Source organism: Pristis pectinata, chromosome 9 (genome assembly GCF_009764475.1).
Source record: "Pristis pectinata isolate sPriPec2 chromosome 9, sPriPec2.1.pri, whole genome shotgun sequence".
In the NCBI taxonomy this organism is placed as follows: domain Eukaryota; kingdom Metazoa; phylum Chordata; class Chondrichthyes; order Rhinopristiformes; family Pristidae; genus Pristis; species Pristis pectinata.
The window spans coordinates 95,840,133-95,850,664 of record NC_067413.1 but is presented as its reverse complement, the minus strand read 5'-3'; the positions used below and the strand labels follow the sequence as shown (position 1 = coordinate 95,850,664).

Sequence of the window (10,532 nt, the reverse complement as noted above, 5' to 3'; positions counted from 1 at the left end):
TCAGAATGAAGTCAATTGTTTACGTGGATATATCTGCTTGTTTTTGTAGACGTGCACATACATACATATACATATGTGTACATATAATTTAAGCCCATACATGAATCATACAAATGTACACACACATACATGATGTGGGTAAAATTTAACTAATTTGCCTCGTGTATATATTTGGGGATATTCATGTATATCGGTTGATGGGATTCGCGCGTTTTCTGCTTGTTTACGTACATTTGGTGGGACATGTTCAAATTTAGACTCGGTCCAATGCTTGCATTGATCAAGTTAATAGCTGAAACTAATACCAACGGGATTTAGGTGCGACACGTTTAGGTAAAGTTGTATGTGTGAACGTGCAGTACTCGTGTACGTCTGCACACGGGTGCGTGTCTGTACAGGGTGGGTGGAGGTCGCTTTAAGAGTTGTTGCTGCGGCCGCCCCGCTCCAGGTGGAGCGCACACGCACACAGTAGTCATGGCGGACAACATCAAAACAGGAGTCTTCGCGAAAAATGTTCAGAAACGGCTGAACAGGGCCCAAGAAAAGGTAAGGGGTTGGCAGCAGCATCCTCCCTGCCACCACCTACTCGCTCCATTTCGGGGGAGGCTGCGTTTGTTTTCGGGTTCGGTCCCCGCGGCTGCCGGGCGCAGAGGTTTCAGCACCAAGGGACACGGGGACAGCGGCCGGCGGCAGAGGGCCTGCGGAGGGGAGAGGGAGACGGGACGGGGTACCCGGAGGGGGAGGATGGGTACCTGGGAGTGGAGAGGGAGGGGAAGGAGAGATAGGTCGGTACCGGGAGGGGTGGGGGACGGGGAGTGGAGAGGGAGGAGGAAGGAGGGGGTGGAGATAGGACGGGGTACCGGGAAGGAGAGGACGGGTACCGGGCAGTGGAGAGGGGGGGGTGGGGGGAGTAGGAGGGGGTACTGGGAGGAGGGGAGGGGAAGGGAAGGAGGACTCGAGGGAAGAGGTAGAGGCAGAGGAGGGAGGGAACGAGTACCGTTGAGGGAGGGAGGGAGGGGAGAGAGAGAGGGACAGATACCGGGGAGGGGAGGGAAGAAATAGGGAGGATGAGACGAGCACCGGGGAGGGGAGAGAGGGAGACAGCCGGGGTGGGAGAAATTCGTCGGGGAGGCTGAATGGAAGAGGGGATGTTGGACAGATGGAGGGGCGGGGGGAGGATGTGAGGGTAAGGCGGTAGTGGGAGAAGGAGAGGGGGGTAGAGCTGCGAGGAGATGCCGCACAGGCTGGGACCCGGTTTGGCCGCACTCTCGGGCCGCTGTACAGCAGGAGGGGCCGGGGTCTGTGGCTGGCTCTCGGCCAGGAATACGTGGAATCCGAACTCTTGTTCCCCTTTCAGGGGTCCGACCATATACAGAGAGAGGGGAGGGGGTCGGCGGCGTTAGTCCCGGGGTAGATCCGGCTCCAATCCTCCAGAGTCGCGGAGACCCCGGGAGCAGGTTCCCCCATGGGGCTTCCCCGCTGTAGCGACGGGGCCCGGCCCGGCTTAACATTGAAATACCTCATGGGTAACCTTTAGAAGTCAAACGCTGACGGGCAACGTGCAGAGCCCGGGCAAGCACAATGAATCACGGACCCTGGGGTACCGGCCATCTGCTACCCTGCACCATTTCCTCAGGAGTGTAGCGGGGGAAATCCAAGTGATCGCCGACAGATGTCGGTCACGTTTGGACATTTAGCTCTTTTTCATCACAGCCCGTTAAACTGGGAGCAGCGGGAGTTGCTCCCGGCACCGTGCACCGAGCTGCCGGTCAGCGCTGGGCCAGGAGCGACCAGTGTGCGGTCAGAGTTAAGCCTTTCTTGCTTGTCCCAACGAGCAGCTGACAGAAAGATTCACTGCCCTGTGCTCTCCCCGCCCCCACGCCGTTTTTATAAGAGGATTTCTTTTCCTTTAATATCTCCGCACACTCAACCGCCCTAATCCCTGGCCGAATGATGCTCTCTCGGCTTCACGGCACAGGGGGACTTGATATCTCATTGGCGTTTTGTTCGTGTCGGGCGGATGAAATTGATTTGAAATTAACAGCGGCGATATCAGCGGGCTTGCTTGTTGCAGTCGGAGGGATCTTTGGTTTTACTGGTGTGGGCTGGTTAAATTGGCACTGATTCTTAGACAGAAACAAATCTTTGACCTTTTTCGTTGTTATTGATTGGAACAGAGCAGTAATGTAGGAATGAAGTCATCTCTTTTATCCAGAGACTTATTAATTACTGCTGACATCAAATAAAAAGTGTTTCTCTCTCAATACCTCGTAAGAACATCTCACTCAGTGGATTAAATGTAACTTGATTTGGCAATGTGACATTATGAGGTTAACAAAATCAGAAATATATGGTGCATTTTCCGTCTTTTAAAGGGTAAATTGTACCGGTTGGCAGGAGGGAATTCAAAGATAACCTTCAATAGATTATTTGCGTGTTTAAAATTTATTTATTGCAACATCTAAGGTGGGAAAATCTTGCTCAAACAACTTGAGCATTTTTTAAAAAATTGATGGATACTGCGCCATACCAAACACAGCCCTGTGACTGAGTTATCAAGGAGATCGCATTGTACATTTGGAGGTAAGATGGAGCCACCAGGCTGTTCTAACCTTAATGCTGAATATGCAGATCAACTTGCTTGTAAAGGTCAAACTCTTAAGTGGCCCACTGGAACCATTAAATGTAGGTTTAACACAAAATATCGAAAAATAATTGATTTTATATCTGTGTGTGAGTGTGTGTGTGTGTTGGTGTGATTCTAAATGCTTGTGAGAGTAACCATGCTTATTCTGATTTAACTGTTGTGGAAACGTTAATCTTCTGAGACCGATGTGAGGTATAATGATGACTGTTTTATTGACTTTACTGTCGTCTTTGAGGTTACAGATTTTAATTGTGCAAATACTGCAATTCTGAATACATCATACAACAATGTTCAGAACATAAAATGTGTGGATGCAAGTGACCTTTTTCTCTGGGACAACATGACTTATCACAGACACAACCAAATACTTAGAGATAATGCATTCTCAATATTGCTTTAGCTGATAATATCCAATTGATCGATCTTAATTACATCACTGATTTTCTGTTCCCATTTGAGAGTGATTTCCTAATCCATGTGGTATCATGGGCTATAGACAGGTAACAGAAGAACTATTCAAATTTGTAACAAAGGAAAAGTTGGTCAGAGTTGCTTGTAAAATAATGTCTACGTCAAAGAATATTTTACCACTTCTTCTATATATGCTCATTAATCATGTTTCTTACTGGATACTATAATCAACATATTTCCCAGAGGTTTATTTTAAAATGTTCAGTGCATAGTTATTTCATCTGAGGGCAATTAGGACAGTGTTTGAACTCAGTGTCCCTGAAACTATCACAATACCATTCACTGCGCTCTCAAGAATATTGAGGGACACATTTAAACACAAGACAACAATATAAAATCTATGCTGGAATAATGTGACCTTTTACTGGGCACATAAGCTTTATAATCTTGATTCACAATAATTCATTCCAGAATTATTCATGCATTCACTTCGAATACAAACTGATCTCAACTAAAGACAATTAAATCTTAAGGCTAAAACATAAAAATAGACCTTTTACTATTATTTTCCATAATTATTTCTAACCTTGCTTAGTCATATTCAGTTGCAAAGCAAATGATTAAATGACAGGCAATTGTACCGTGGTGATATTCTCAACTCTGAATCAAAAGTCATGTGTTGAAGTCATGTTGAAACGAAACTTGAACACACAGTCTGGATTTTCTTCCGTTCACCCCATCCCCAATCCAATTCTCAGCCACACCTTTAGTTGTCTATACCAATAAACTCTGGAGTTGCCCAGGGAGTGCTGTGCTGTATTAGTCAGAGGTGCCATTAAATCAAGGTCTTCACTGGTGGATGTAAAACATTTCTAGTGGATGTAAAAAAAATCCAGCTCCTTCAAAGAAGGGCAGTAATTTTCCACTTGACACCACAGCCACTATGTCTGGTTTTTAACTGACATCACAAATACAGATTTTCTACTTACGATAATGTTGCTTTTTGTTGGGCCTTGCTACGTGTAAAGTGACTGTCACAATCGCTGCATTAAAATTCTTTAAATACATTTCAATATTTCCAAAGCATTTTGCTATTTCCTGGGGAACTAAAAGCCTTTCTTTATTCTGTCTGATAGATGAGGAGTTGACACATCCAAGGACACCCCACCCCAAGGTCTATACATTACAACTCTCAGATTACTGTGTATTCCAATTCCAGCCTTCTCTGCTTCCCTGATTTCACCCCCAGCCCCCATCACCACCCCCCGCCACCCCTCACCCCAGCTCCAACCTTATCAGCAATGTCCAGACCATAAATTCTGGAATTCACTCTCTGTTCCACTCTTCACTTATAAGGCACTCTTAAAAATATTTCTATAACCTGTCCTAATATCTCCTGGTGTGGAACATTGTCATATTTGGCCTTGTAATTTTTTTTTCAAGTATCCTGGTATGTTTTAGGACATTATAAATGCTCACTATTCTTTCATACATTTTCATGTGGAATCATTGGTTTTTACAACATAAGGGGTGTCCAGCTGGACCCAAATGTTTGTTCTGCTTCCTTATAAAAGTAATCCAAAGCAACTCCCACAGTCCTGCTGCCCTGTACCTCCTTTACTTCGAACGAGTTATGCCTTTCTCAAATCAATCTACTTGTAATATCCTTTCTGATCTTTCTCTCTGCCAATACAGGGTATTTTGCACAGGTATTGAAATGGCAATACTTTTTTCTCATGCCATATTTGAATGATAATATTCAACCCTTTCTATAAGCTATGTGTGTTTTGGATCTCCTACTGGGCTGCCAGAGTCGAGGAAACAGTCTTGATGCTGTTAGTTGCCATATTTCACACCTTGTTTGCTTGCCTGGAATCTTTATTTTCTCATCAAAACTGCTTGATAATCCTGTCTTTTCATGCAGACATTTCAACCAGCAATTATGTACAACAAAATTGTCTTTATACCAAACAGATGTTACATCTTCCTCATTTTGACCAATTGCTTGGGAAATGTGAACAGATAATATTTTATCCTTATAAATTCCCACTGATTGAGCAAGGAAAGTGTTTCCAGATACTCCTTATGTACACAGTTGTTGGAGTGGACTGCTTTGCCACACAAAGTAGTTGGGGACGAGATGCTTTAGGGTAAAGGTGGCTAATGATATAAAGAGGAGGAAGATACCAGATCTGGGAAATGAGCAAGATTACTTTTGCATTGAGGTCTCATTTCAGGTTCAAAGAGCAGTGTTTGCCTTGCCGCGCTGAAGTGCAAATACTTGCTTTGGTGCCTCTACTCTGCTCCCCTGACAATGGAAGACAATGTGCTGATGAATTCTGCCTGAAACAATATAAGACTGAAATTGGGCTGGATTTGGCTCAATGTCTGGTCATTTGCAGTTCCAACTCACCCACACTTGCCCAGGCTTGATGCAGAGAACCAAATGAGCCAAACGCCAGCACCCATGAGGTTTCCAATGGGGAGTTGTGGTGGCTCAAACATGAGTAAGCTGAGGTCTCACCTCCCCCAATACACACTGAGAGCCCTTCAGAGGAGGCAAGGCTGCAGATAAAGCGTCACTTCCCCTTCTGGAAATTACGGCTTTGTAACAGTTTGTAAATCTCTCTGATAAGAACTGATTTAAAACATTAACATAGAGTAAAATAAACAAAACAAAACTAACTGACCTTTCCCATCCAATCTACCAGGACAGGAATCATCATTCAAATCATTGGTAGTCACTGATCCAACTCTGGGCTTGCATAGGGTGGGGGAGACAGATTCTGTGGGGTAATGTTGGGGAATCCAAATACAGAAGGGCTCCATCACTAGACTCCCAATGAAGTCCAGGCATGGGACAGAGTGACAGATGTGCTGGCATCTGGCACTCAGCATGTCCTTGAGTTATGGCCAGGCTGCCTGAGTCCTGGGTGAGGTAGGAGTCAAGGGATTGTACAATGGTTTTTATAAAAGTGATATTGTATTTACAGATGCAATGTTAGATTAGGTCTCTGTCCTTTCAGATGGATGTAAAACAGTATTGTTGGTAGAACAGGAAAATTCTGCAATAAATAACCCTACAATGTTTGTCTCACAACCATCATCACAATCGTTACAACAGATTATCTCATCACTTATGTCATTGATGCAGAGGAGATTTACCAGGACGTTGCCTGGATTGGAGAGCATGTCTCATGAGGATAGGTTGAGCGAGCTAGGGCTTTTCTCTTTGGAGCGAAGGAGGATGAGAGGTAACTTGATAGAGGTGTACAACATGATAAGAGGAGTGGTACTGTTGATCCTTCGCTTAAATTTGAGGAAGTTTGGAGTCCATTTATTCAATATTTTCACATGATATAGATCCCCTTTCAACTTAGAGGAATGGAGTTGATGACATAATATTGCTCTGTTTCTACTGAGAAATTTTAGTCCAGTTTTTTTTTCTATTTGTTTTTTTTTTGAATTTTTTTTTTCTTTAGCTTAGTTTGGTTTGATAGATTGTTTATAAATCTTCTTATTGTTTTGGGGATTTTTTTCTTTCTTTTATATTTTATAATAAATCTTTTTCTTTCATTTCTTTTATATTATATTCATTCACTAAAAGATTGTTGGATCTACAGACTTTTTTATATACTTTATTGTTTTTTATGATTATCCATGCCATGATTGTTCTTCCGATCTCTTTGTATTGCATGTACAAACATTGATGTTATATATTAATCTGTATTAATTTGAAAACTAATAAAAAGATTGAAAAAGAAAAGATGATAAGAGGCATAGATCAAGTGGACAGTCAGAGACTTTTTCCCAGGGTGACAATGGCTAACATGAGGGGACATAATTTTAAGGTGATTGGAGGAAGGTATAAGGGGGATGTCAGGGGTAAGTTTTTTACACAAAGAGTGGTGAGTGTGTGGAACGCACTGCCGGCAGAGGCTGTGGGGGCGAATACATTAGGGACATTTAAGAGGCTGTTAGATAGACACATGAATGATAGAAAAATAGGGGGCTATGTTGGAGGGAAGGGTTAGATAGATCTTAGAGCAGGATAAAATGTTGGCATAACATTGTGGGCTGAAGGGCCTGTACTGTGCTGCAGTGTTCTATGTTCTATGCTTATGAGTTATTGCTTTCTACTGTGATTGGTTATATTAATGCTGTGTATTATTGGCTAAAATGCTGCCATCTGTGACCTAGATGGGAGTTTCACCAGTAAAGATGAAAATGGGTTTCAGCATCAAAGAACAAGCAAAAATTAAGGGAATGAAATAAATAAATGGCACTGATTGAAGACCAGCTGTGTTAGATTCCTGGCCTGTTGTGTGCAGAACCAGCTTGTTAATGAGTCCATGCAGTGTACAGCCAAAGGATATCAGAGCAAAACTGCCACAGAGCAGCTGTTCTGAGCTGGGGCTAATGTATACGTCATCAGTTTCAAATAACTGTTTAAATTATTGGACCCTGGAGAGCTGTTAGAGGAAGTTGCTGGTGTAAGGCAGCATATTAAATGTAAGTTTAGCCTGTTTTCTCAAGGTTACCATAGTATCGGTTTCTAGTTGCTTGACTGGACCCTTCTGGATCAGCACCGATTCGTTGACACCTCTCTGGTTAAGTGGACAATATAGTTTTGTTAATTTTGCTCCCCTATAACAGTGTAGTTTCTTAAAACTCTATTCTGTTTTCTCCTCTATGTCGATACCTCCCGAGGGGTTTCAATGAGTTTACACCAAAGGCGAACTTAAAACCACACTCTTGTTGATTACAGACAGCAGCTGGAATTGAACCTGGGTTGCTGGTGCTGCAATAGCATTACGCTAACCGCTGCACTACCATGCCACCATAGGAAACATCCTATCTGGATGCATCATGGCTTGGTACGGCAACTGCTCTGCCTTGGGCCGCAAGAAACTGCAGAGAGTTGTGGACACAGCCCAGCGCATCATGGAAACCAGCCTCCCCTCCATGGACCCTGTCTATACCTCTCGCTGCCTTGGTGAAGCAGCCAACATAATCAAAGACCCCACCCGCCCGGGTCATTCTCTCTTCTCTCCTCTCCCATCAGGCAGAAGATACAGGAGCCTGAGGGCACATACCACCAGGCTCAAGGACAGCTTCTACCCCACTGTGATAAGACTATTGAACGGGTTCCCTTATACGATGAGATGGACTCTTGACCTCACAATCTACCTTGTTATGACCTTGCACCTTATTGTCTACCTGCAATGCACTTCCCTGTAGCTGTGACACTTTACTCTGTATTCTATTGTTCTTACCATGTACTACCTCAAGGCACTGTGTAATGAATTAATCTGTACGATCGGTATGCTAGACAAGTTTTTCACTGTACCTCAGTTCAAGTGACAATAATAAACCAATACCAATAATAATAAATCAATCTAATACAATGAACAGTTTAGGCTTTAGGTTTTATCCAAAAGCAAAGCAAAATTGTTGAAAAAATAACCTTTTCTGAACCTCCAAGCATAACAAACTAGAGAATAAAAAAGAATAGGAAGGATGCGGAATAGGAAGGTCGCCTCAATATAGGAAGGATGTGGAAGCTTCAGAGAGGGTGCAGAGGAGATTTACCAGGATGCTGCCTGGATTGGAGAGCATGTCTTATGAGGATAGGTTGAGTGAGTTAGGGCTTTTCTCTTTGGACTGAAGGAGGATGAGAGGTGACTTGATAGAGGTGCACAAGATGATAAGAGGCATAGATCGAGTGGACAGTCAGAGACTTTTTCCCAGGGCGAAAATGGCTAACATGTAGGGACATAATTTTAAGGTGATTGGAGGAAGGTATAAGGGGGATATCAGAGGTAAGTTTTTTACACAGAGAGTGGTGGGTGCGTGGAACGCACTGCCGGCAGGGGTTGTGGGGGCAGATACACTAGGGACATTTTTAAGAGACTCTTAGATAGCCACATGAATGAAAGAGAAATGGAGGGCTATGTGGGAGGGAAGGGTTAGATAGATCTTAGAGCAGGTTAAAATGTCGGCACAACATTGTGGGCCGAAGGGCCTGTACTGTGCTGTAACCTTCTATGTTCTATGTAATAGCATAAATGTTAGTCATTCTTGGCCGTTCTTCAATGGTTGACTTTGCCATTGAACATGGACAGCATACCCCCTCCCCCAGCCCTTCTCCTTCTTTGCGGTGGAGCTCATGGATTTGGGAGATGTGTGGGAGAAGGCTTGGCAAGTAGTCATGCAGATGGAATCACTGAAGCTGCGGTGACAAAGTGGTGGAAAAGGTCATGTTCAGGGTGTGGTGGATTAGGTGACATTCAGTTGAGTGGCTTTGCCTGGGTTGATTTTGGAACTGCACTCCTCCAGGCAAGTAAAGCCTGTACCGTCACACTCCTGACTGTGCCTTGCAGATAGTGTGGGGGTTTTTTTGCACTATGTATTTAATTTGTCACTTATAGCAATTTTATGTCTTTGCACTGTACTGCTGCTGCAAAACAACACAACATATCAGACAGTGGTAGTGACCCTGATTCTACGGTTCTGGGTTTGGGAATCAGGAAGTGTATTCCTGATTGCAAAATGGCATCTTCTGACCTGCTTATTGTAGTCATAGTATTGATGTACTGGTCTGATTAGTGCTGGCTGATCTCCTCGATTTGTTCTTGGTATGCTTTGTATTAGATGTTTGCTGCAACGAAGTAATTTGCTCAGCCATTTCAGAGAGCCGTTAATTATCAGCAACATCGCTGTAATCCTGGAGAGACAAATTGGGACGACTGGCAAAGGATAACTGATTTCCTTTCCTCAAGGAAGTTCCTGAAGGAAATTAATGAGCCGGATTATCTTTTATAACAATCTAGTGGCTTTATGATCACCATTACTGGCATTGGTATTTTATTTCGGATCAACTGAACTTGAATTCTGGATGCTGAAGTATTCCTGAATCATTCCAGGTCTTTGAGTTGTTCTGCTTTGAATTGGTGGTTCAAGCCCCAGCCAAGCAGGGGCCCAACCATGGAAAAACCCAATGGATTTGGATCCAAATATCTGATACTTGAACAGGCAGCTGCAGTGGCCTTTTGCTGCAGATTGCTTTCTGCAATCAGAGTCTGAGAAAACAAGCAGTAATGTTTAATTCTGCTGAAAGCCCGATGGAGAAGAGCAAAGGCCAAAGGACAGAGCTTTGACAGCCTCGATTTAGTAAAAGCATTATTACATGTGAGCCATTGGTCATGAGTCTTGGCTGTGCTCCAACGTGAAGGCTACAGCACGTAGCTGATGTTGCCGTTGCAGAGCGTGGCTGAGGGTGCGTGACACCATCAGAGGTGCCCTCCTTCACGTGAGACTTCCCAGATTCGAAGTGTTTTGGGAAGTCATGAAGTTGCAAAGTCATCAAGTTGGACAATGAGGCAGAGAACAAAGAAACCAGTCGAGCAAAATAATGACAACATATCAAAACCAATCTGTCTGTGTTTCCAGTTTGCCATCGTGGGAGTTCAGC

The 10,532-nt window shown here is 43.7% G+C and overlaps 1 protein-coding gene across 2 annotated transcripts in view; it reads left to right on the top strand.

Moving 5' to 3' along the window:
* The first annotated feature begins 396 nt into the window (after positions 1-396).
* amph (amphiphysin) overlaps positions 397-10,532 on the top strand; it is a 170,774-nt gene continuing 160,638 nt past the window's right edge. For both annotated transcript variants that reach the window (XM_052023139.1, XM_052023138.1), the window contains exon 1: positions 397-546. In XM_052023139.1, coding sequence (XP_051879099.1) covers positions 475-546 — 72 coding nt within the window. In that variant the 5' untranslated portion in view covers positions 397-474. The remainder of the gene's footprint in view (positions 547-10,532) is intronic.